This window comes from Myotis daubentonii, chromosome 14, assembly GCF_963259705.1.
Source record: "Myotis daubentonii chromosome 14, mMyoDau2.1, whole genome shotgun sequence".
NCBI lineage: Eukaryota > Metazoa > Chordata > Mammalia > Chiroptera > Vespertilionidae > Myotis > Myotis daubentonii.
This window is the reverse complement of record NC_081853.1, coordinates 15,044,563-15,072,129: the sequence shown is the minus strand read 5'-3', so window position 1 is coordinate 15,072,129 and position 27,567 is coordinate 15,044,563. Positions and strand designations below refer to the sequence as shown.

General features: G+C 40.8%; 1 protein-coding gene across 1 annotated transcript in view; it reads right to left on the bottom strand.

Annotated features, from left to right (window-relative positions):
• DNAH12 (dynein axonemal heavy chain 12) overlaps nt 1-27,567 on the bottom strand; it is a 283,964-nt gene that overhangs the window by 124,157 nt on the left and 132,240 nt on the right. The window contains exons 32-38 of the mRNA XM_059663211.1: nt 19,947-20,056; nt 14,256-14,439; nt 13,982-14,122; nt 9,119-9,202; nt 8,411-8,599; nt 4,205-4,324; nt 1,885-2,073 (exon numbers count right to left, since the gene is read on the bottom strand). Coding sequence (XP_059519194.1) covers nt 1,885-2,073; nt 4,205-4,324; nt 8,411-8,599; nt 9,119-9,202; nt 13,982-14,122; nt 14,256-14,439; nt 19,947-20,056 — 1,017 coding nt within the window. The remainder of the gene's footprint in view (nt 1-1,884; nt 2,074-4,204; nt 4,325-8,410; nt 8,600-9,118; nt 9,203-13,981; nt 14,123-14,255; nt 14,440-19,946; nt 20,057-27,567) is intronic.

The following is a 27,567-nucleotide window of genomic DNA, read 5'->3' as shown; positions in this document are numbered from 1 at the left end:
AGACAGGCCCGACCCAAGTGACTCAGTGGTTGAGCATCAACCTATGAATCAGGAGGTCACAGTTTGATTGGTTGGGTTGGTTGGATTCCTGGTCGGGGCACATGCCTGGGTTGGGGGTTTGATCTCCAGTGGGAGGCATGCAGGAAGCAGCCAGTCAATGATTCTCTCTCATCATTGATGTTTCTATCTCTCTCTCTCCCTCTCCCTTCCTCTGTGAAATCAATAAAAATATTTTTTTAAAAAACAAACAAAAATAAAGTCAGAGTGAAAATGACAAATATCATATGATTTCACTCATATGTGAATTCTAAAATACAAAACAAACAAAACACAAACAAACTCATAGATACAGCAAGCAAACTGATGGCTGCCAGATGTGAGGGGTTTAGGGATCTAATTTAAACTATTTATTTAAAAGACATTTAAAAAAATTAATTGCAATCTGTTTATATAAAAGTCTAAGTGACTAGATGATGGGACAACTGGACAACCAAATGACTGACCAGTAGCTGTGATGTGCACTGACCACCAGGGGACAGACGCTTAATGCAGGAGCTGCCCCCTGGTGGTCAGTGCGCTCCCACAGCGAGAGCTCTGGTCAGCTGACAGAGGGGCGCCAGACGCCGGGCTGACTACTGGCTAGCCTCTCCTTTGGACACTACCCCTGTGCACCCGAGCCGCAGGCACAGTGAGGCTGGGATGAGCAGTAGCTATGTGGTGCCCAGCACAGGCTCCTTCACCGCCACCTGCCACTTGGCACACCACTTCTCGCTGTGTGGGACTGATGCGGACAGTGGGCTGGAGCCCTAAGAGCTGGCAGGCAAGGTAAGGCTGGGCTGCAGCAGCGCGGAGGTCCACTGATCCCCGCAGGCCAGGCCGAGGGACCTCACCGGGTCTGGTGTGGAGAAATTGGTGCACCAGGCCTCTAGTTTAATATATTAAGGCCTGGTTAACTTACTTGGAAAAGATCAGATCTATGAATAAAATCTATTAGAACACAGCTAAATCACATAGAGTGAAAAAGGTGAAGGGATTGAGAAGTACAAATTGGTAGTTACAAAATAGTCACGGGGAATGTAAAGTACAGCTTAGGGAATATAGTCAATAATGTTGTTGTAACTATGTATGGGATCAAGACTCATTGGAGGATCATTTTGTAAGTTATATGACCACTATGCTGTACACCTGAATCTAATATAATACAGAATGTCAACTGTAATTGAAAAAACACCAGCAGTCACCCTCTCAACTATCATTTTCTCCTTTCCAACAGCAACTACAGTTAGCTCTTTAAGCTGGATATTTTGGTATTTTCCTCCAATTATTAAGGAATATGCTGTGTTATCACTCTTGGTTTTTTAGATTTAGAAATTATTTTATTGATTTCTCATTGTGACTAATGAGGATGAAACTCTGGTCATATTCTTAAAATTCTGTTTTTAAGAATGGTTTTGTGGAAAGATTTCTGCACTGGCAGTCAAGAGAACAAGGTTCAAGTCCTGACTCTTCTGGGCATTGCCTCTCTAGGTTTGTTTCTTAATCTATAAACCTTGAGATTTAGGTAAAAAATCCCAGATCTTCTGACTTTATTAAGAAAAATTTGCATGAGTCAAATGATTATTCAAATGGTTACTGTTTAAAATAATCCTTTTGTAAATTATTTTAAAAGTGGAGAAAATATATTTAATTTAAATCTGAAATTTTAAACTATTCTTAAAGCAAGTTTATCTGTCTGTCCACAAGTTACAGGAGAAGAAACTAAAGAGAAAGAACTACAATGCTAACCACATAATTCAAAATAACTATAGAATTGGAACTCGGGAATTTTGCCTGCTGATCCAAGATTGTGGTTTACAGCTTATCATAACTAATTTTATAACATACCTCATACATGTAATCATATACCAAGCCTTTTTCATCAAAGTGGCATTCCCATTTACCCACAGAATCAGGCACTGGGATGCTTTCAATTTTTCCCAGCATGACTGATCGTAGGAAAGAATCAAAAATAATGCGACCATTTGTATCACAACTTCCTCCAATGGACCAAATCAAAGAAAACATAAAGCAAGCCTGTTGGTAAAAAAACAAAAAGAAAAAACAGATAATAGTATGGTGATTGCCAGAGGGAAGAAGGATGGGGAAAGTAGAAGGGAAAGGGGGCATAAATAGTGATGGAAGGAGACTTGACTTGGAGTGGTAAACACACAATACAACATACAGATGATGTATTGTAGAATTGCATGCCTGAAACCAGTATAATTTTATTAACCAATGTCACCCCAATAAATTAAATTAAAAATATTTAATTTAAACTCATTATTTAAAAGAAATTTTTAAAGAATAAATTACAATTTAAGATATTAGGCCTGGTTAACTTACTTGGAAAAGACCAGATGTATAAATAAAATCTACTGGAACACAGCTAAATCACATAGAATTATTTCTCTTGCAATAATTATCTAATATTAAAATGTCCATGCCAAATGACCTAGGAATTTCTCTTTTAGGACTTTATCCTGAAATATGTTTCCAACTGTTAAAATGATGTATGTACAAGAAAATTCACTGTAGCATTGTTTGTAATACCAAAAGAATAAAAGGAACCCAAATGTTCTTCAATAGGGGTCTGCTTAATTGGACTATGCTACATACACTAGAATACATGCAGCTGTTAAAAAAGAAGATAACTCTACTGATATGGAATGATCTCCAAGATATATTGTGAGAAAAGATGTAAATAAGTATAGGTGGTATGCTAACATGTATAAAAATGTATACAGCCCTGGCCGGTTTGGTTCAGTGGAGAGAGTATTGGCCTGTGGACTGAAGAGTTCCAGGTTTGATTCTGATCAAGGTCACATGCCCAGGTAGTGGGCTCAATCCCCAGTAGGGGGCATGTAGGAGGCAGCCGATCAATGACTCTCTCATCATTCATGTTTCTCTCTCTCTCCCTCTCCCTTCCTCTCTGAAATCAATAAAATATATTTTTTAAATGTATACACATAAGAGTATGCATCAAATACCTCTAGCAGGCTATCTGGGCACTAGTAATACTAGTTGACCTGAGAGTGGCTGGAGGACTGGTATGGATGGAAAACCTACTTTTGCCTTTCAAATTTTACTCAGGGCACATGCCTTACCTAGTTTAAACATCTATCAAATATATTTTGAGAGGAAAATTTCAGCCTGGTATAGATCTATATTTGTCTAAAAATGATTCTGAACCATTAAAATAATTTTGGGAGTTTAGGTTTATCAACAGAATGAAAAATTCCAGGAAATATATAACATGAAGGTTACATAGGGAAACTATTCCTAAGATACTTTTATTTTATAGAAAGGTAGCACTTACATGTATGGAAGAATATTAAAAACTAATTCTGTGAAAGGCAGTTCCAAACTTAGGGAGAAATAGGGATATGAATACATTACATTTCAAACATGTCTGTTCAATTTCTTTGAAAGTGGAGAGAAATAAAGACAAAGGGAGAGGGGAAAGGAAGAGATTACGGTTAGCAGGGAACACTGGAATGTGAGATGTCTGAAGTAATTTTCTGTGGCAACAGATGAAGGGGAAACAACATGAAGAAACTGCTATTACCAGATTAGAAGAGAAGGTAGACTGAGCAGAAGAGATCAAGACTTTCAGGAATAAGGTGGTGGATGGGAAAGTAGCATAACACCAAGGAAGAGAGCAAAACCACTCCTTCCTTTGGCTCCCTCAGAGTGATGTTCTCTGGCTTTCTCTGACTTCTAGACATTAGCCATCCTGGACGACTGAATCCTCCCTACCCCTGTGCTCTATGGATTCTGCTAGCAATGCTCCACCCAACAGGTGTGTGCCTACTCCTTGTCTTTTGTAGCCAGCTTCTTGCAGTCTGCATGCTGGTTTAAGATTAAGACAAAATCAATTCACCTAAAGTCCATATTGGATTAATATGAAGTCACCTTATTGTTTATCAAATTATGATATTTTATCAATAACAGGGTAGATTTGGTTTGTTCTGACATATTTTACTTTCTTTAAAGTGTTTTTTAAATCAAAATACGAGGTCAGGGCAACTTTAATTTCTTCAGTTATTCTTTCAGTGCTCATCAAAAACCAGCTCTGGATCTTACAATGTCTTTCTCAGTACAAGTATCATTTGTCAGAGGCATATTTTATTCTATAATCAAATATCACATTAAGAATAAAACCAACCATAATCCAAACATGAATGTGCTTGCTTGTAGGATCATTTTCTACCACGTCACAGAGGAGTACTTCAAAGAGGCGTGTGAGAGATACAACTGCATTGCTATCACTTGTAGGAATCAGTTCCTGTAAAGTGAAAAAAATATTATACTTTTCTTTCATCTTATTTAAAAAATAAAAGAAGATAAATATTTTTAAAACTGATAAAAGCATATAAAGAATTTAAACTGTATACATGATAAATACATCTCTCAAATATTTTGGTTTAGCATATTCCATAACTTTACATAACATATTCTAAATTATCTAAGAAATAAATTAGCTACTGTAAGAGAATAAACAGTATTCTAGGGGTAGAAATAAAGTCTCTAACTGCCATTCATTCATTAATTTATTCAACAAACACTTATAAAAAACATGTTATACGTATATACCAAGCTAGGAGATATAGAAAGAAAACACACACACTATCTGAAAAGTAGTGATATTGAAGTTAAGTGGACAAAAGTAATATGGGGTGATACTGAAAAGGCAGAGGAAGTATTCGGGTGGAGGGAGGCTCCTAGAGTACTTGAGATAAACAATTAGCCCAGACCCAGGGAAGAGGTCAAGAAGGGAAGTGGGAGAGGAATAAAACAAGAAAGGCTTCCCAGATTAAGTAATAGCTGAGCTAAATTTGGGTGGAAAAAGTTAGCCAGGTGCTAAAAGGAAGGGCATTCAAAACAGGAGAAACTTTATATTCACAGAAATGGAAATATAAGTGGACCCAGAATTAAGGGAATCTTTTAGGATGTGAAAATAGCTTGTGGAAAAGGAGTGGCAAGAAATAAGGCTTGAGAAGCAGACAGGGATCAGATTCTCAAAGGCTTTGTAGCCTGTGATAAGATTTCATGCTAAGAAAAGAGGGTTACAATGGAGGATGATTTTAAGTAGGGGAGTAAATGGAATGAATTTGTGTTTTGGAATCTTCATTCTGGTACCAGGATGTAGACCGGACCAGAGCAGCTCTATTGTATAGATTCAAGTAGAAAATGATTAAGGTCAGAACAAAGGTTACTATTATAGGTAGAAGTGGGGTGATCAGAGGAACTGGGATGGAGAGAAGATGTCAAATATAAAAGTTAGCAAGGAGGGAAAATCCATAGATCTTGGGGACTAACTGAATGTGGAAAATATGGGAATGAATTATAAGAAGAAAATCCATCACTCAGAAGCGTATTTTGTATTATTTACAACATGTAATATTAGAGCTTTAAAATACAAAAGCTAAAAAGTGACTTTACCTGTATATTTTCTCTATAAAGACATTGTACAGAATCTTCATAAAGTAGAAATTTTTTATTTTTTCCCTTTAATGAAGAATATTTTTCCTATCTTAAATAATATTTTAGGATAAAGAAATCTACTGAATAAATACCCCTTTGTCTTCTCTAGATCAATATACAGTGTGGGGCAAAAGAAGGTTTCTAGTTGTTCATATGAAAAACAATACAATCCTATCTAATAAAAGAGAAACATGATAATTGGCGTACAACCGCTACCCTTCCCATTGGCTAAACAGCGAGATATGCAAATTAACTGCCAGCCAAGATGGCAGCCGGCAGCCAGGCAGCTTGAAACTAACATGAGGCTTGCTTGCTTCAGTGAGGGAGAAAACCAACGTTCCCCGCCTGCCTTGCAGGCCTCTGAGCCTGCAGTTTAAGAAACATTGTAACAAATATAGAAGCTAAACAAAACCCCAGAAACCTGCTTTCAGCGAGCCGGGATATCAGAGCTGGAGTTACACATTGTTTCGATTATAGAACCGAAAGAAACCAGATACCTGCTTTCAGGAGCGGAGGCCTAAGAGCTGGAGCGTCAGAGCTAAAGCTGGCCCAGAATTAAAAAAAAGAAAAGAAAAAAAGGAGCAGTTGGGAGCTTCAGTCCCAGCCTGAAAACAGCCCTCAGCCCCTCACCCAGACTGGCCAGGCACCCCAGTGGGGACCCCCACCCTGAAGGGTGTGTGACCAGCTGCAAACAGCCATCATCCCCTCACCCAGGCTGGCCAGGCACCCCAGTGGGGACCCCCACCCTGATCCAGGACACCCTTCAGGGCAAACCAGCCAGCCCCACCCATGCACCAGGCCTCTATCCTATATAGTAAAAGGGTAATATGCCTCCCAGCACCGGGCTCAGCGGAGCCGAGAGGCCTCCCGGCACCGGGATGAGCATGACAGGGGGCAGCGCCCAAACCCCCTGATCGCCCTGTGGCTCTGTGTGTGACAGGGGGCGGGGCCACAACCTCCCTATTGGCCCTGCTCTGTTAGTGACAGGGGAAGGTGCCCCAACCCCCTGATCAGCCCTGCTCTGTGCCTGATACGGGGGAGCTCCCCAACCCCCTGATTGCCCTGCGGCTCTGTGTGTGACAGGGTGCGGCGCCCCAACACCAACCCCCCACGGGCCCTGCTCTGTGTGTGATGGGGTAGAAGCCATAACCTCCCTATCGACCCTGCCCTGAGTGTGAGAGTGGCGGCGCCCGAACCCCCTGATCAGCCCTGCTCTGTGGGTGATAGAGGGCGGCGCCCCAATTACCCCCCCCCCACGGGCCCTGCTCTGTGTGTGATGGGGTAGAGCCATAACCTCCCCATCAGCCCTGCCCTGAGTGTGACAGTGGCAGCGCCCCAACCCCCTGATCGGCCCTGCTCTGTGGGTGATAGAGGGCGGCGCCCCAACCCCCTGATCCGCCCTGCTCTGTGTGTTACAGGGGGCGGTGCCCCAACTCCCCAATCGGCCCTACTCTGTGAGTGACAGGGGGGAGCTCCTCAACCCCCTGATGGGCCCTGCTGTGTGCGTGACAGGGGGAAGCTCCCCAACCCCCTGATGGGCCCTGCTCTGTGCGTGACAGGGGGAGCTCCCCAACCCCCTGATCGACCCTGCTCTGTGCGTGACAGGGGGCAGCTCTCCAACCCCCCTGATGGGCCCTGCTCTGTGCATGACAGGTGGGAGCTCCCCAACCCCCTGATCGACCCTGCTCTGTGCGTGACAGGGGGCAGCGCCCCAACCCCCGGATTGGCCCTGCTCTGTGTGTGACGGGGTGGTGCCGCAACCTCCCCATCGACCCTGCCTTGAGTGTGACAGGGGGCGGTGCCCCAACCCCCCAATCGGCCCTACCCTGAGTGTGACTGAGGGTGGCATCACAACACCCTCCCCCCCATCTGCCCTGCTCTGTGCATGACAGGGGGCGGCGCTCCAACTCCCCAATCAACCCTGCTCTGAGCCCGACCAGGGGCTGCACCTAGGGATTGGGCCTGCCCTCTGCCACCCGGGAGCAGGCCTAAGCCAGCAGGTCGTTATCTCCCGAGGGGTCCCAGACTGCAAGAGGGCACAGGCCAGGCTGAGGGACCCCCCCTTCCCCCCGAGTGCACAAATTTTTGTGTACCAGGCCTCTAGTAATTTATAAATAATAATACAAGAATAAAGTGTTTCACGTACTCACAACTGGAAACCTACTTTGTCCCACTCTGTACTTATTTACATGTAAGAAATGAATGTGTGTGCATGTGTCTCTGTGTGTATATGTATGTGGTGGGTTGAATTTTGGTCCCCTCACAGATTTGCCCATGTCCTAATTAATCCCATGGACTCATGAATATCTTATTTGCAAAAAGTGTCTTTGAAGATGCAATTAAGAATCTCAAGATGAGGAGAATATTCTGAATTATTTGATAGACCCTAAATTTAAGGTCCTCAATCTTTACGAGTCACACAGTGGAGAGACAGAATAGAAAACCAGGTAAACATAAAGGAAGAGACTTAGAGTTATACAGCTACAAGACAAGTAATATCCAAAGCCAAAAGAAGCTGGAAGAGGTAAGGAAAGGCTCTCCCTTATAGCTTCCAGAGGAAGCATGGCCCTGCCAATGTCTTTTTCTTTTTAAATGATTTTTTTGAAGTGACATTGGTTAGTAAAACTATATAGGTTCAAGTGTATAATTCTATAGTACATCATCTGTATATTGTATTTGTGTTCACCACCCAAGGTCAAGTCTCCTCTGTCACCATTTATCCCCCCTTTTACCCTCTCCTACCAGCCCCCACTTCCCCTTTCCCTCAGGTAATCACCATACTGTTGTCTGTATAAATAACTTCAATTTTTAAAGTTTTTTTAATCCCTTCACCTATTCACCCAGCTCCCTAAATAAATTTCCATGGGTCAGAGAACAGTAGTGTTACCTTGCATTGTTTCTTACGAAGCTTTAAAGAGGGCCATATTAACCAGTCAAAAAGTCCTCTCAGAAGATCCTGATGATCATGTTCCTGTAAAGGTCCCTTCAGTGAACTCAACCATGAAGACACAAGCGGTTCCCATCCTAATTGTGAGGGTTCCAAATAGATCATGCCACAGCGGCTTACAGTGGCCGGCTAGAGAAAAAAGACAAATTTTCTTTTTCCAATGTTGCTTCTATAGCAGTAGTACATGGAAGTTATTAACTACTACTTTGCATGACTTATAAAGCCCTTCACGATCTGGCTCCTGTCTTTCTCTATAGCCTCACATACTATTTGAACTATTTAAAGTTACAGTTCCCCAAGCATGCCTTGGCTTCAGGTCTTTATATCTTGTCATGATTTGGAATACCCAGCCCCAAACAATCTCCCTGGAGAAGTCTTACCTCTCAAAATCAGATCAAACACTCAACTGTTTTCCATACCCTTCTGGGGCACTCACCCTCTCCACATTCTTAGAGCACTTACATGTAGCTCTATATTGGGATTATTTATTAGCATGCTTCTCATCTTCCCTAAATGAGCCTACACTGTGTCTTATTCATCTTTGTATTTCTAGTGTCTAACTCATCTTCTGAAACATAATAAAAACACTTATTGATTAAATAAATAAAAGAATAAGCAAACAATTGTTATAGTAAATTATGAACTTACTGAGGCCTGGGAAAGGTCCATTGCTTCAAAGATTAGGCTCATTTGAGGAGACATTTGAATGATTTCTCCACTCATAAGGCAAAGCTAAAAACAATTATTTTTTCAAATGTTTATGTAAAAATTTTTCAAACTTCTCAAATGAAAATGTATTTTACTTATATGTGATATGATGTAATAAGTAAATATGAATACTCATATGTTTATCTCCTAGATTTATCAATGTTCACATTTTGCCATTTTTTGCCTCTTTTAAAAAAATTATTTTAAAGATCATTACACATACCATGACATTTTACATGCCAATATTCATCAAAAAGATAAGGTCTTTTCTATATCACCACAATATGATCACATCTAACACAATTACCAATAATTCCTTAATATCATCAACTCACCCAATATTTACATTTTCTCGATTGTGCCAGAAATGTCTTTTCAATTGATTTACTGAAACAAATATTCAATCAATGACCATGAATTGTGTCTGCTATGCCCCCTTGGTCCCTTTTAATCTAAAATATTCCTTTTTGATCAAATATGTAAAATTGAATTTCTCTTCTCCCTTTCTGCCAAACTCCTTTCTTGTTCATTATTACTAAAGCCATTCTGTCTTCTTAATCTCTTTGACTTCTAACTTTGGAATTATCAAGTTTTAATAATTTAATAATTATTATTAATTATTGATATTCCAAGTTAATTTCATTACTAAGTCTCTTAAATACTTCCTATTCATTTATTTTTCAGTATTTCTTCTCTGCTTCTACCATTACAACTCTAGTTTCAGTTTTGTCCCTGTCTAGTTATATGTCAACTAGAGGCCCGGTGCACAAAAATTTGTGCACTCGGGGAGGGAGGGGGGGTCCCTCAGCCCGGCCTGTGCCCTCTCCCAGTCTGGGAACCCTCGGGAGATAACGACCTGCTGGCTTAGGCCTGCTCCCGGGTGGCAGAGGGCAGGCCCAATCCCTAGGTGCAGCCCCTGGTCGGGCTCAGAGCAGGGCCATTTGGGGAGTTGGGGCACCGCCCCATGTCATGCACAGAGCAGGGAGGATCAGGAGGTTGCGATGCCACCCTCAGTCACGCTCAGGGTAGGGCCGATTGGGGGATTGGGGCACCGCCCCCTGTCACACTCAAGGCAGGGTCGATGGGGAGGTTGCGGTAAAACCCCCTGTCACGCACAGAGCAGGGCCAATCAGGGGGTTGGGGCGCTGGCCCCTGTCACTCACAGAGCAGAGCCCATCAGAGGGGTTGGGGCGCCGCCACTCTCACACTCAGGGCAGGGCCGAAGGGGAGGTTATGGCTCTACCCCGTCACACACAGAGCAGGACCTGTTGGGGTGGGGCGGGGGGGGGGAGGGGGTTGGGGCACCACACCCTGTCACACACAGAGCAGGGCCGATCAGGGGGTTGGGGCACTGCACCCTGTCACACACAGAGCCGCAGAGCGATCAGGGGGTTGGGCAGCTCCCCCCTATCAGGTACAGAGCAGGGCTGATCAGGGGGTTGGGGCACCTTCCCCTGTCCCGAACAGAGCAGGGCGGATAGGGAGGTTGTGGCCCGCCCCCTGTCGCACACAGAGCCGCAGGGCGATCAGGGGGTTCAGGGGGTTTGGGCACTGCCTCCTGTCATACTGATGCCGGTGCCGGGAGGCCTCGCGGCTCCGCTGATCCCCGTGCACTGGGTGTGTGTGGGGGGGGAGTGTCCCTCAGCCCAGCCTGCCCCCTCTCACATACTGGGAGCCCTCAGGCGTTGACCCCCATCACCCTCCAATCGCAGGATCGGCCCCTTGCCCAGGCCTGATGCCTCTGGCCTAGGCGTTCGGCCCGGGCAGCGGGGACCCGCAGCTGCAGCGGCCCCACGATCGTGGGCTTCGCTTTAGGCCCAGGCAAGGGACCCCTAGCTCCTGGGACTGCCAGCTTTGACCGTGCCCAGCTCCCATCGCTGGCTCCACCCCTACTTCCTGCTATCACTGGCCAGGGCGGAAAAGGCACCTGATTCTCTGATCATGGCTGGGGGGCAGGGCAAAGGCGGCCCCAGGGCCACCTTTGCCCTGCCCCCAGCTCTTAGCTCCCCCCTGGGTTTCCGATCACTGTCAGTGGCAGGGGGCTTCTTCCTGCTTTCCCTTTGGCCTCCCTGCATTGTGCCTACATATGCAACTTAACCGCCATCTTGTTGGCAGTTAACTGCCATCTCAGTTGGCAGTTAATTTGCATATAGCCCTGATTAGCCAATGAAAAGGGTAGCTCGTACGCCAATTACCATTTTTCTCTTTTATTAGTGTTGATAACATGGCATTTAACATTTCTGAATCTGCTTATAAATAAATGGTCTATACCTGGACTGTCCAATGTGTTAACCAGTAATCATATGTGGCTATTTATATTTAACTTGAAATTCATGCAAGAGTAGGCCTTCCTTCCCCCAGCTGCCGGCACCGACTTCCCTCTGACACCCAGGACCCGAGCTTCCCTCACAGCCCCGAATTCGTCCGGAAGGATGTCCTGTATAATTAGCATATTACGCTTTTATTATTATATATTTTAGCTAATTACATTTTTAAAAATTTAAAGTCAGTTCTTCAATTGTACTAAGCCACATTTCAGATGCTCAATATGTGAGTAAATACTCAATAAGCCACATGTGACTAGTGGCTACTTTGTTGGACAGTGCAGATATTTACATCATTGCAGAAAGTTCTATTGGACAATACTAGTCTAGAATACTATTAACTTTTCAACAGATTATTTCAGCAAACATTCTTCTACTTGCTACAAATTTGGGAGGTAGAATCAGCCTTCTCCTTATTACCCTCATGCTGTTTCTCAAATACTTCTACTCCACCCTCCAGTACAATCCTTGCTCTTTTGACAACCCCTGCTTGCTGCTGTCACTCACCAACACCCAATCATTCCCCTCTGTTAGCTACAGCCTTCATACTTGGTTTAATCTTCTTTCTCCTATAACTCTGGCCTGATCCAGTGCTCAGAGGGGGAGCATCTCATAAAACTTGGACCCTTGACCACTTGATCTTCAGTTATTCTCCTACTCCACTCCAGCCATCCACTTATATACCTGGGCCCTACTCTACTGAAACACTAAACAATTCTAAAATCCTAAGTTTGAGCATCCCAATTTCTGCCCACAGACTCCCACCCATCCAGCTCTCTTGCTCATTAACTCATACCACACTTGCTCTTAATTTTCTTGTATTTTTTATTTTTTAAAATATTGCATATGTTTTCTTTTTCCCCGTTGCTCTTCATTTTCATATCCCTATTGTTCCCACTTCCTCCATTATTAAGCAACTTCAGTTCTTTGGCCTAGCACTTCTACCATTCTCATGCCAATATCTTAAAGTCTTCCTGTATTTCCAGTCTAGCAACATTATCCACACACATACATCCAAACCACTTATACTCTTAAAGAAAATCTCACAAAGGCAGACCTTGGCACTACTACTAATAATTCATGGTCTTCAATCAATCAAGTTCTCAGTAACACTCTGGTATGCTTCTATAGTTTCCTAGGCAGCTCTTTCCCATTTTCCAAATGGCTAATTTAAATCTTCTCCTTTCTCCTCAAGTGTGCAAAAGAAATAGGGCCTGCAACTTCACAAAGTAAAAATAAATAACCAAAAAGATTTGTCTTCAAATTTCCATTTTCAAATCCATATATCCACCTGTGTCTATATCTATCCTTTACTGCTTCCCTCTTATCCAATATGAAATAATCCTTCTACCTGGCTATGAATTCTTAGACTTGTCTCTACTGGTTAACCCCTCTCTTGTGAATCATCACTGTATCTTCTCTGTTCCCTCCTCCGCCCCCCCCTTAGATTAGTCAATATGACTAAATTTATGAAAGTATGAATAAATGACCAATCACCTATGATAAAGCACTGAAGTATATGTTTGAATGCTAATTAAATTAATTTGCTTGTTTAGTGGTATAGTAATTTCATGTAAATATGAAAATAAATTGTGGTATATTCATACAGTAGAACATAAACACAGACATAAAGAGAATAAATAAATAAAATGGAACTATAACAACATGAATATCACAGATACTATACTGACTTAAAAAAAGAAAACACTTAAGAGTATAATTCCATTCCATGAAGTTCAAGAACCAGCAAAACTAATTTATCACAGTAGAAGTCAGAATAGTTATTGCTCCTGGGGTATACTGATTGGGAAGGGACATGAGTGAACTTTGTAAGATACAAGAAATTTTAGACATCTTTACATAGGTGACAATTATGTGAGGGTATACTTATGTAAAAAAAATATAGAATTTAAACTTAAAGTTGTATGCTGTATGTATGTTCTCTCTCAATTAAAATAAATACTAGAAGTCTTCCATTTTCTACTTCTTTGTATATGTTATAGATTCTAAGGTAATATACCACATATAGCACTGAAGCGTTCAATGTTTTAAAAAAGGAATGTAAAAAAAGGAATGTAGTCTTTTTCTTTTTTCCTAAAATATTAATTTAAAGTTCTGAAGAAACCATAGGTCTGCAGTTACTTTATAAATTATTATCACCTATTACATTAGTATGCCTTCCTGCTAACATAGTAATTTATTACAATATACTTTTATTCTATAAAAATTAAGCAAAGAATTTACGGAAAAATTTTCATTGGAAATATCATGTATAAAGTTATGCAACTTTCTGCATCCTTTATTTCAAATATACAGTCCTAAGTGATTAGTTGTTGAACTTACAACATTCCTTTGCTTTTTAAAATTGTGGTAAAAAAATACATTAAAGTTATCATATTAGCCATTTTTAAGTTTATAATTCAGTAGTGTTAGTTATATTCATATTGTGCATGTCTTGCTTTTAATGATGATGATTTACCTTTTTATTATCATCCAATACTGTGTTCATGCTCTCTATCCACAAAGTGTCAATGGGACCATCAAATACAACCCATTTCCGGTCAGGTGTTTCTGATAAGGCAAATTCTCTAAAAGTGTTAGCCACAATACCATCAGTCCACTGAGGAGGAAAAAAGGAAAAATTGGAAAGCTTCCTATATAGAACTACAAAGTGATTATATGAAAACATTTCAAAACCTTTGGTTTAATGTGCATTGCCAATAAGAGTTGAGGATGTTTATACTATACATTACCTCATGAGATACTGGGTCAAACTGTCCAAAAAGTTGGCCCATAGTAATGGATTTGGGGTTTACAGTCCTATAAATGACCTTTTCTTCCTCTCCATAGCCACGTTCATGCATAAGAGTTAGAGTATCAGCCAGCACATGCAGAACTTCTGTCTTAGCAGCAAAAGGTTCTCCTACTAACATAAAACTATGAAGGAAGAGAAGTAATTATACAGTGACACTAAAAATAATAGTAAATTAAATTATTTGCCTATATAGTGGTATGTAAAATTTTACCCTAATTACTACATATAATTTTTGAAATCATATGAATTTTTCTCAGACATGAGGAAAATACATTTAACTTCTGAAATGGTTGATCTCTAAATCAAATTATCTACATTAATACCATTATCTACAAAAGAGAATATAATAAAAATCTTCAAATGAAAATTTAATAATTGTATACTCATAAAATAAATAAAAAATGTTTTGGGTCCTTCTAAGGAGCGGAGTAAAGATTCTCTTTCCTCAAGTCTTCACTTGCTATAGCAATTATTAGTGCTTTTGGCCAAATACTTCTGAATCTCCTGCACATAGTGGGATTCTTCACTTTCTGTGGAAGTAATAGGTGACTAGTCAGTAATCAGTGGAAATGATGGGTGTTACCTCCTAGCATGGGACAGATAATTGCCAGAGAGGGACCTTACAGAGTTCTCGCTTTTCCCTCTAGCACAGCCATGACCTACAATGTAGAGATGGTTCCCACAGCCTGGCAACCTGTGTTAATTATGACGAGTAGAACCTCCCTGTTAACCTATGATGGACACAATATGAAAGAGAAATAAACCTTTGTTTCTTTCTTTTTTTAATTAAATCTTTATTGTTCAGATTATTACATTTGTTCCTCTTTTTTCCCCCCCATATCTCCCCTCCTCCCAGTTCCCGCCCCACCCTCCGCCCTCACTCCCCACCCACTGTCCTCATCCATAGGTGCACGATTTTTGTCCAGTCTCTTCCCGCATCTCCCACACCCCTTTCCCCCCGAAGAATAGTCAGTCCATTCCCTTTCTATGTCCCTGATTCTATTATAATCACCAGTTCATTCTGTTCATCAGATTATTTATTCACTTGATTTTTAGATTCACTTGTTGATAGATGCATATTTGTTGTTCATAATTTGTATTTTTACATTTTTCTTCCTCTTCCTCTTCTTAAAGGATACCTTTCAGCATTTCATATAATCCTGGTTTGGTGGTGATGAACTCCTTTAGCTTTTCCTTACCTGTGAAGCTCTTTATCTGACCTTCAATTCTGAATGATAGCTTTGCTGGATAAAGTAATCTTGGTTGTAGGTTGTTGGCATTCATCACTTTGAATATTTCTTGCCACTCCCTTCTGGCCTGCAAAGTTTCTGTTGAGAAATCAGCTGAGAGTCGTATGGGTATTCCCTTGTAGGTAACTGAGTTTCTTTCTCTTGCTGTTTTTAAGATTCTCTCTTTATCTTTTGCTCTTGGCATTTTAATTATGATGTGTCTTGGTGTGGTCCTCTTTGGATTCCTTTTGTTTGGGGTTCTCCGCGCTTCTTGGACCTGTAAGTCCATTTCTTTCACCAGGTGGGGGAAGTTTTCTGTCATTATTTCTTCAAATAGGTTTTCAATATCTTGCTCTCTCTCATCTTCTGGCACCCCTATAATTCTGATGTTGGTACGCTTGAAGCTGTCCCAGAGGCTCCTTACACTATCCTCGCATTTTTGGATTCTTTTTTCATTTTGCTTTTCCGGTTGGGTGTTTTTTGCTTCCTCGCATTTCAAATCATTGACTTGATTCTTGCGCTCCTCTGGTCTGCTGTCGGGCGTCTGTATAATATTCATTATTTCAGTCCGTGTATGCTTAATTTCTAGTTGGTTCCCCAACATAACATCGAGGGTCTTATTAGTTTTCTTGTAGATCTCATTAAGTTTATCGGCGGCTTCTAAACAGTTCTTGAGAGACCTTAAAAGTGTGGTTCTGAACTCTGTATCTTCCATTGACAATTTTGTCCTGTTTCTTTGTCTCCGCATTTTGTTTTGCTTCCTTGGTGCACCCCCTAGTGGTCTTTGTTCGCAGTCTTATAGTTAAACCTTGATTGTTGTAGCTAATTCCAGGGAGGGTTTGACCTCCAGGCCAAGTGGCCATGAGAATCAGCTGTGTCAGCAGTGAGAGAACTTCTGTCCTCTAGGGAGGTGCTAATCTAGCCTTTGCCTGGGGCTATCCGGTAAATGCCTCTGTGCAGGGCTTGGGCAGGGCGGGTCGAATAGGATCAACAGTGTGGGCCGGAGAGAGCAGTTATGGCGGCTCTCAGTCCTGTCCCCAGGGGCTCAGCCTCTCTGAGTTCCAGCACCCGCTGCAAAGCTCGGAGAGAAAGCTGCACTCGCTCTGACCGAAGCCAGACAGTCCCGCTTCTCCCGTTTGAGTCTGGGTCCCTAAAGACTCGCCTGTATCTGGAGCTCAGAGTCTGCGACTCCCTCCCGATTGAAAACGCCAACCGCGCCCTCCGCCGCCAGCCAGCTCCGCGCACTCCGCACCTCAGAATTTGACTTCAGCACTGCGCCTCCTCTGAGTGTCCGTATGCGTTTCTCTTTCCTCCTAGTTGTAGGACTTCCACTCAGCCAGCGTTCCTGTGGTTCTGCGTGATGTCCGTTCCGTCTTTTAGTTTCACTTTTGAAGTAGTTGTTCAAAGCAGCAAACTCCGGCGTTAACCTATGCCGCCATCTTGGTTCTCCCAACCTTTGTTTCTTAAGACATTAAAGTTTGGGTACTGATTGTTTCTACAGAATATCCTAGCCCAGTGATGGCAAACCTATAACACAAGTGTCAGAGGTGACACACGAACTCATTTTTTGGTTGATTTTTCTTCGTTAAATGGCATTTAAATATATAAAATAAATATCAAAAATATAAATCTTTGTTTTACTATGGTTGCAAATATCAAAAAATTTCTATATGTGACACGGCACCAGAGTTAAGTTAGGGTTTTTCAAAATGCTGACATGCTGAGCTCAAAAGGTTTGCCATCACTGTCCTAACCCATCCTAGAAGAGGGGAAGGTATTCTTGCTATAATAAAAAAGATTAAAATATGTGACATCAGCTTAGAGGCTAGGCCAGTGGTCAGCAAACTCATTAGTCAACAGAGCCAAATATGAACAGTATGATTGAAATTTCTTTTGAGAGCCAAATTTTTTAAACTTAAACTATATAGGTAGGTACATTGTTATTAACTTAATTAGGGTACTCCTAAGGCTTAGGAAGAGCCACACTCAAAGGGCCAAAGAACCACATGTGGCTCGCGAGCCTCAGTTTGCCGACCACGGGCTAGGCCATGGGTGGCAAATTAACTGTTATCAGAGGCTAAAAGATTGTCAATTAATGTTATGCAATGATTAAACATTTGATAAATTTATCTCTTGAAGTTAACTGGAAGACAGATAGTATAACTAATAAAATTATAGTTTTCAGAGAAAAGGATAGTAAACAGAATATTAATATTATATAATGGCCATTGATAGCTGCATTTAACAAGGAACTATAAGAAAAAAATAAGCCCAGCAAAAATAGGCAGTTTTCAAGCAAGAATGAAAGAGAATAGAAAGAGTCGAGAAATTCAAGAAACCTACATGATTGATAGAGGCAATTTTTTCTCATCCCCAACTGGTAAAAAGATAAATTGAGAAAATCTTTGAACAACAAAGACCTACTCAGCCTGGCATCAAGGATCAAATCAAGGGTAGAGCCACTGTATCACTTTATTAAAACCTATGAGAAATTAATATGGTTCCCAGTAATCATTTCAGGAGGATAAAACAGTTCTGGGAAAACAGATTAAGAATGTGATCCTCTGTATTAAGCTTGATAGGTTAAAGGATACTACAAGGAAGATCAGAAATGTATAACTTAATAAGGACTGTAGTTGTAGCTACTGGAACATAGAGCTGCCTGGAATCCAGTAAGTAAAAAGCTTATTGTTTTTGAGAGTTTACTGACAAAGAAACCATGAGTCTAGAGCCAGCGGTCGGCAAACTGCGGCTCGCAAGCCACATGCGGCTCTTTGGCCCCTTGAGTGTGGCTCTTCCATAAAATACTGACTTCTGCGCATGAGCCACGAAGTTTCAATCGTACTATACATGTGCGCCCGCACAAAATACCGACTTCTGCGCATGGGCCACGAAGTTTCAATCGTACTATACATGTGCGCCCACATGTGGTATTTTGTGTAAGAGCCACACTCAAGGGGCCAAAGAGCTGCGTGTGGCTCGCAAGCCACAGTTTGCTGACCACTGGTAGGCTAAAACACATGTGAATGTTCAAGACTTAAAAATGATCGTTGGGGGTCCTGGCCAGGTGGCTCAGTTGGTTGGAGTGTCGTTCCATACACCAAAGGTTTTGGGTTCGATCCTAGTCAGGGTATATACCTAGGTTGTGGGTTTGATCCCCTTCCGGACACATACAGGAAGCAACTTCTTCCTTCCTCTCTCTCTAAAATCAATAAATATATCCTCAGGTGAAAAAAATAAAAGATCCTTGGGTATTGGATGCATGAGAGTTGACTGTATTAGTATTCCCTCTATTTTTGCTTGTTTGAAAAATTATATAATACAAAGGTTGTTTCTTTAAAAATCCTGCCTTTAAAATAATAATGATCTTTGAGACCTCAAGTTTTTATAGGCGGGAAGCAGGCTGAAAACATTTCTCAACTCCAAGGACATTTTCTCTATTGTCTACTTCACATGTGACCAGGAAAGAAAATGGAGATGAAAAGATCTCTCAGAAGGTCAAACCAAGGTCCATAGAGAACAGTTAACTGGAAAGCCCCTCACAGGGAGAATAAAGCAAATATGGAACCAGGTTTTATGGAGTTTTAAGTTTATACAATTGGTGGGGGAGGCTGTCTAAAGATAGGAAAAAATATATATGTAATTATAAATACAAAATGTCCACAGCCACTTTAATGACACCTGTATAATAACTTATGACTTCTTGGAAGGGCCCCTACAAGTGAGAGGTCCTGAAGTTTAAACTCCATTAGTTTCACCCAATCTATCTCTGGAATTGGGACCCCGCATGCCCACCTGGGTTTCAGAATTGCTACTGATCAGTATTGGCTATATCTCCTATTTGTCTTCTATTCTTCTATTTCTAAAGGAGAGTGTTTGCTCTAATAATCCTGTTCTGGTAAACCCACCTCTATATTATTGGGTGTGTGAAGGGCAGATAACTTGTCTTTCTAGTTCCTAGGTCTCTGGATCAAGAAGAACAACTTCCAAATTTGATACAGAAACTATCATGCATCATCTAGATATCCTGAACTTTGAGTCTGATTCACTGATTGACTGGAACTTTTAGGTTGTCTCCCTGAGAAAAAAAGAGTGTATTTTATGTGCATGAAGGAGACTGAATAACACACTTGATGATCAAAAGGGAAAGTTGTGTTGATCATTAGTGCTATGTCACTGAATGAGCCTTCCCAATCCTTGTTGGTCATGTAGCATGAGAAAGAAATAAACTTTTGTTTTTAAGCTACTGGTTTGGAACTAGGAGGTGGAAGATGTTTCCTCCCTAGCCACCTAGCATATGAAGTTTGCTGAGTCTTTTGATACACAAATTTAGTTGGTTTAATAGCTTAATTTTAAAATAACATCTAACACTGGCAAACAATGTTAATCTATACTCTTACCCATGTCTAACAATCATCATTTCATATGTCTGAATCATTTTTTCTATAAAAAATTTCACAGGCTGAAGATTGTGTACTTTGCAGACTTCATGAGCACATTCCAAAAATTCCTAAAATAAAAGAAAAATGGAATGAATTTCTATAAAATGGTATTATACTATAAATCATGTCATACTTATCTTATAAATGTAGACTTTTTATTTACAAATAATAAAACTATCTTCTTATATTGATAAATTATTTCTTGAAGCTTTATTTTTTAATTGAAAGGAGGAACAGAATTAAAATATTTTAAAATTATCAGTATTCCCCATTATAAGTTATTAAAGATACTAGAAGCCTGGTGCACAAAAATTCGTGCACTTGGGGGGGGGGTCCCTCAGCCCGGCCTGTGCTCTCTCACAGTCCAGGACCCCTTGGGGAATGTCCACATGCCAGCTTAGGCCTGCTCCCTGGGGGATTGGGCCAAGCTGGCAGTCAGACATCCCTTTGGCAGCCCAGAAGCCCTTGGGGGATGTCCACCTGCCAGTTTAGGGAGCGGTCCTAAGCCACATTCGGACACCCTTAGCACTGCAGAGGATGCAGGAGAGGCTCCCACCACCTCCGCTGCGCTCGCAGCCGTCAGCCTGGCTTGTGGCTGAGCAGAGCTCCCCCTGTGGGAGGGCACTGACCATCAGGGGACAGCTCCTATGTTGAGCATCTGCCCCCTGGTGGTCAGTGTGCGTCATAGCAACCAGTCATTCTGGGTCATTCCACTGTTAGGGTCAATTTGCATATTACCTTTTTATTATATAGGATAGCACCATAGCACTGTGTATATGCTACATGACACAATTCCTTTTAATAGTGATTTCCAGAATTTTACTTTTGGATAGGCTATAGAAGAACATGCCAAACAATCCTTTATACTGTACTAACTAGAAATAAACAGAGAAGCTTAAAAAAATCCATAAGTATTTGAAGATACAGGAGCACTTTGAATACAAATAAGTCTAAAAGAACTAAATTTCAAAAAGGAATGAGCCTTTCTTAGGTGAATACAAATCACAGCTAATTTTGCCCCCGGGAGCATTTTTTAAATGTGAACATAGATGTTAGTGGATTGGATCTGCTATAAGCATAGGGACTTTGCTGAAGTAAGGAGAAACCAACAGAGATTTTAATGATCATATGTGACAGATTTTAATCTGGAGGAGCCTCAAGTGCAAAGCTTTTCTCTGCTTTTGCTGAATAAGGCACATATAGAGAGAAATTTCCTTAGTCTTGGGATATATATCCCAAAAGTCTCCTAGAGGGAGGGCCCTTTAATACAGGACAATTCTCACCCTTAAAGACAATTGAAACCAGAGGTAAACTGAATCTCAACAACTCTGCAACAAAACTCTGACTTAGACTCTGGCTGGCATGGCTCAGTGGTTGGAGCATTGGCCTGCACAAGGGAACTTTGAAAGACAAAAAGCAATTGCCATGAAGCATCATAAAACATTTCCATTTGTTCTGTCTTCTTTTATAATAGCAACAAAAAATACAATGCAATATAAAACCCCCCCACAACTTTACACTTATGAAAGATTCAGGCTGCTTCAATCAAATGTACCATCATCACAAATACAATAAAAGCATCATCACCTCAGTTTCTAAGTCTATACGTAAATAACTCCTTTACTTTAGTAAGATTTCAAGTGGGCATTATAAGCTTATTTATCTCAGAGTGTCAAAATTTCCAACATTCCTCCTATGAACTTAGGCTCACAATGACTAGAAGTAAAGTTCATTTGGTTTTATCATATACAACCTAATCCCTCCAGCTTCAGTAGCTTAAGTCTAAGAATGATATGATGTATATCTGTATAACCCATTGTGAACAATCCTACTTAACTACCATTAGTTTATTAAGGCATACAATAATAGCAGTTAATTCAGTTTCAGGTTGTATAAAACTGAATTTGGTGAAAAACTAAGGATTATGGATTGCAAAACAGCTCTTTAAACTCATTTACATGCTTTACATGTTTGGAATGTGCCTCCACACAGAGTACTGTCATGCAGACCACCTACTTGCTATTTTCTATTGAATAGACACTGCCTTCCCTTTCTTAGCATGAGAATGTTTATTCAATTTAACGTCTTGATTTTACATAATATAGCATCAGGAATGGTCACTGCACTGTCTTGAAATTTAATCTGTCCATTTGTTTGTAATCAAAAGCATATCAGAAATCTGTCAGTCCAGGTAATGAAACACTCCCAAATATCCAGTTTTACTATTGAAGTCCTAGTAGTAGTTTTCAAATTAGAATCTATGGATCCATGAGTCTATTTCTGTATTCAAGGGAATGCAAGAACTCTCCAAGAGAATGGTAAGATTTTTATTTCTAAAAATCCTTAGTTTTTCAGCAATTTCAGATATGCTAAAAATCATATTAGCATATCCTGAATTATCTTGATAATTATCTGTGGTATAATACAAAAATATATATGGTCTTTGACACCTCCCCTCTACCTGGCACAGAGCTCCTACAACCCTTGGGATTTCTTGAGTCTTTTGCTATTCACAATGAGCCCTTTTTAATCACATCTGAGTTTACTTAGGTTAAGGACACTAGATAGCCTTAGTATGCAACTAGTCACCAGAAAGACACATTGATTTGAGGGCTGGACTTTCATTTCTACCTACCAGCCTTGAGGAAGGAGAGGGGGAGGGCTGAAGATTGAGTTCTACAAAAACTCTGAATGAGATTCAGGAACCTTCTGGTTTGGTGAACACACCAAGTTGCAGGGAAGGTGACACCTTTAGGCCGTGGAAGCTCCACTGCTGCCACTTTCCCATATCTTGCCTTGAGTTGTATCCTTTATAAAAACCAGTAAATATAAATAAACTGTGTTTCTGAGTTTTTTGAGCTGTTCTAGCAAATTATCAAACCCCTGTAGTACGATGGCCTAGAACTTGAGACTGCTATCAGAAGTGAGGGATAGTTTTATAGGACCAAGCCCCAATTTGGAATCTGACACTAATTCCAGGTGGTTAGTGTCAGAATTGAATTGTTGAACACTCAGTTGGTGTCCAGAGAATCAAAAAATTGTTTGTTGGTTGTAAAAACTACCCTAGAATCACCACAATCTGATTCTGTCATAGGACATATATTAGTATTTGAGTTTGAAGATGAAAAACAAGGAGAACCTAAGACCTTAGACCAGGGGTGGGTAACCCCTGGCATGCGTGCCAAACATGGCACGCCAGTAACTTTTGCTGGCACGCGAAACCCACTCTTATAATCTTCCATTTACAATTTTTATGAACATTGGAATGACTTAAATGTTAAACTACAAGGAACTGGCAAGACACTTGATGTTATGTTTGGTTACATAAAGGCTTTTGAAAAGAAACTGGAAGTCTTTAAGAGGCACATCAAAGACCTCCCAAAAGATGACAGAACAGACTGTCAATGCCTTCAAAAGCTGTTTTTAAACATCATTGAGTCAACTATTGAGCAGTTCTTCTCAAGATTTGCGAAATTCAGAGAACTGGAAGAGACAGCAAAATTCATGAGGTTTCCAGACAGCATGAAACTGGAGCAACTAAACTTACAAATGTTTTCATGGATAGACATGGCTGACTTTGAAATGCAGTTGATTGAATTTCAGAGTAGCTCAATTTGGAAGCAGAAATTTATTGACCTTAGAGTTGACTTGGAAAACATTGAAAAAAAAGTGATTAGAGACAGGAGTACCAGAGAGAAATGTCGAAAACGAACTATGGACTTGGAATGCCATTCCAGAAAATTTTTTCTGTTTAAAAAACTTTGCAACAGCGTTACTCTCCATGATTTCATCCACATACACTTGTGAATCTTTGTTCTCAGTGATGAATTTTGTTAAGTCTCGTAATAGGAGTAGCCTGACAGATGAAAGTAGTAGCTTGTGCATATCTCTGAAGGTCACGAAATATAAACCTGATGTAAAATCTGTCGTCAGTGATGCAGCAGCAAAAGTCCCACTGATAATATCAAACAGAGTCATAAATTTTCCTGTCGGACTATCAGTGTACATGTATACATTAAAAAATAAATGTATTTTTCATCATCATATACTGTGTTTTTGTCGCTCGAATGAATTTCATTATTTCTTCAAGGTTTTTCACATAAGTACACCTTAAGAGATATCAAGTAGGTGTAACATGTTCTCAAAAAATTAGGGTTGGCACACAGAAGAATTTTGAGTCAGAGATTTTGCTGGTTTTGGCACACACTCACAAAAAGGTTGCCCACCCCTGCCTTAGACTTAAGACCTTAGAACTTAGCTCCTTTAGTTAAGCTCTTCTGACCCCTAATACCTTTCAAAATTATATCTTGTCTCTGAACTCTTTATTAGTCTCTGGATTCCTATTTAGTCTATGCACGGCCTTCTCCAGATTGCTGAACCCTTCTAGATGCTGGAATAAGAACCCCAGCATAATTGGTGCACCGAACTATGAACATTTTGGAGATGAAGCATTCGTCTGAGCGGAAACAGCACCAGTTATGGTGAAAACTCCTCCAAGCCCATGTAGATTCCTGCAACAACGGATCCCAGAGAGGAACTGAGGAGACTGCTCCAGCCACAGAATAGCAGTGGCCCCAAAGAAACAGTCCAGAAATGAAGATGGTGAAGATGCCTTGCCATGCTAGCAGTCAGCAGCTGTGCATCGCTGCAGGTTGCCCAGGACCAAACCAGAGAAGGTTGGACCTGCATTGCCATCATCTGTCCACCATCCAGAACTGAAATATCAATGCTGACATGTGCACATAAGAAACTGTTGGTCATTGAAATTTGGACTCTAAGAACTGTTGGCCCACTGATGAACAAAAATAGATACAGAGGCAGAGCAGCATTGAACAGACTGTCAAACTATAGTGGGAAGCCTGGGGAGGGTTGGGAGGGGGGTAAGAGATCAACCGAAGGACTTGTATGCATGCATATAAGAATAACCAATGGACACAAGACACTGGGGGGTAGGGGAAGCCGGGGAAATGTCAACGGGGGGAAAAAGGAGACATATGTAATACTCTTTGTAATACTTTAAGCAATAAAACAAAATTAAAAAAAAAAAGAACTATTGGCCCAGAAAGAAACTTACTGCAAACTGATTCCTTTGATGCCTGGCAGCAATTTAAAGGGACATGATAGAACTCTGTCCTTTCCATTCAATTTAAAAATCTTAAAACATACATTCTTGTTAAATTTTAAATAATCAAAAAGGGCGAGATGCTGGAGACCAATTCCAGCATGTCATAATTTCAAGAGTTTCATCAAAAGATTGATGAGACTTGGGGACTCAACAGGGTTGAGTCACACATGTAGTCACCTGTTGGGAATGGCTGAAGGCATTTCCCCAAACCTGAATAGGATACATTAAATTGATTGTGGCTGCCAGACAGCTAAAAGGCATCTTAATGTACATGTTATTGCCTCCTACTGGCCAAACACCTGAACAGCCGTAGGCTCATTCCCCCATTCTGACAATGGACTCTGTAACCAAACCCTGACCCTATGAAGTGTATATCTCTGCCTTGCCTCAGGACATATTGTGTTAATAAAAAGCATGGGGTCCTGGGGACGGAGAGAACCTAAGACCTTACACTTAAGACCTTAGAACTTAGCTCCTTTAGCTAAGCTCCTGTGACCCCCAATGCCTTTCAAAATTAAAAAAAAAGGAGGCAAAAAGTAAATAATGCTTTAAGTCAAGTGATAACTTAATGATATAAAAGCTCAAACTAACAAAAAAAGATTTCAAAGTACAGGCAGTCCTCGGGTTATGCCGGACTCAACGTATGTTGTTTCATGGTTACGTTGCCATCTCCCATTTATTTATAAAAAAAAAATTTCCGTCATTTTGACATATGTACATGTGTTTTATGTTTTTTATTATTTATTTACCACAAGTAAAGGTCAGGAATTGTTATCTTTCTTTTAAATTTTTTTTACTGTTTCACTTCATTCATGCTGTGTATATGCTCCGTGTGAGTGACATAGGTGCTTATGTAGGTAGGTTCCGACTTACAGCAAAAATCACATTACATCGTGCCATAGGAAGATCTCCTACGTAACCTGACGACCTACTGTAATATCAACAGAGAGAAGGAGTGAGAGTTGAATCATCATATGGTCGCTATGATACACACTGGTGGTCAGTGCACTCCCACAGGAGGAGCACTGCTCAGCCAGAAGCCGGGCTCATGGCTGGCAAGCACAGCAGTGGTGGCAGGAGCCTCTCCCACCTCCGCTGCAGGCAGGCAGTGAGGGGCAAGGGGTCCCAGACTGTGAGAGGGCACAGGCCGAGCTGAGAGATCCCCTCCTAGTGCACCAGGACTCTGGTGTGTGTGTGTGTGTGTGTGTGTGTGTGTGTGTGTGTGTGTGTATGCCTCCTCTGTCTATAATTTATTTATTTATTTATATTTTTTAAATTTTTATTGTTCAGATTATTACAGTTGTTCCTCTTTTTCCCACCATAGCTCCCCTCCACCGGTTCCCACCGCACCCTCTACCCTTACCCCCCCCACTGTCCTCATCCCTAGGTGTATGATTTTTGTCCAGTCTCTTCCTGCATCCCCCACACCCCTAACCCCCCACCCAAGAATAGTCAGTCCACTCCCTTTCTATTCCTCTGATTCTATTATATTCACCAGTTTATTCTGTTCATCAGATTATTTATTCACTTGATTTTTAGATTCACTTGTTGATCGATATGTATTTGTTGTTCATAATTTGTATCTTTACCTTTTTCTTCTTCTTCCTCTTCTCAAAGGATACCTTTCAGCATTTCATATACTACTTTAGCTTTTTCTTATCTGTGAAGCTCTTTATCTGACCTTCAATTCTGAATGATAGCTTTGCTGGGTAAAATAATCTTGGCTGTAGGTTCTTGGCATTCATCACTTTGAATATTTCTTGCCACTCCCTTCTGGCCTGCAAAGTTTCTGTTGAGAAATCAGCTGACAGTCATATGGGTACTCCCTTGTAGGTAACTGATTTTCTTTCTCTTGCTGCTTTTAGGATTCTCTCTTTGTCTTTTGCTCTTGGCTTTTTAATTATGATGTGTCTTGGTGTGGTCCACTTTGGATTCCTTTTGTTTGGGGTTCTCTGCACTTCCTGGACTTGTAAGTCTATTTCTTTCACCAGGTAGGGGAAGTTTTCTGTCATTATTTCTTCAAATAGGTTTTCAATATCTTGCTCTCTCTCTTCTTCTGGCACCCCTATAATTCGGATGTTGGTACGCTTGAAGTTGTCCCAGGGGCTCCTCACACTATCTTCATATTTTTGGATTCTTTTTTCTTTTCCAGTTGGGTGTTTTTTGCTTCTTCGTATTTCAAATCTTTGACTTGATTCTTGCGATCCTCTAGTATGCTGTTGGAACTCTGTATAATATTCTTTATTTCAGTCAGTGTAAGCTTAATTTCTAGTTGGTCCTTTTTCATAACCTCGAGGATCTCACTAGATTTCTTGAGAATCTCACTAAGTTTATTGGTGGTCTCACTAGACTTATTGAGGGTCTTATTAAATTTATTGGCAGTTTCTAGAAAATTCTTGAAAAACCTTATAAGTGTGGTTTTGAATTATATCCAGTAGTTTGCTTTTCTCCATT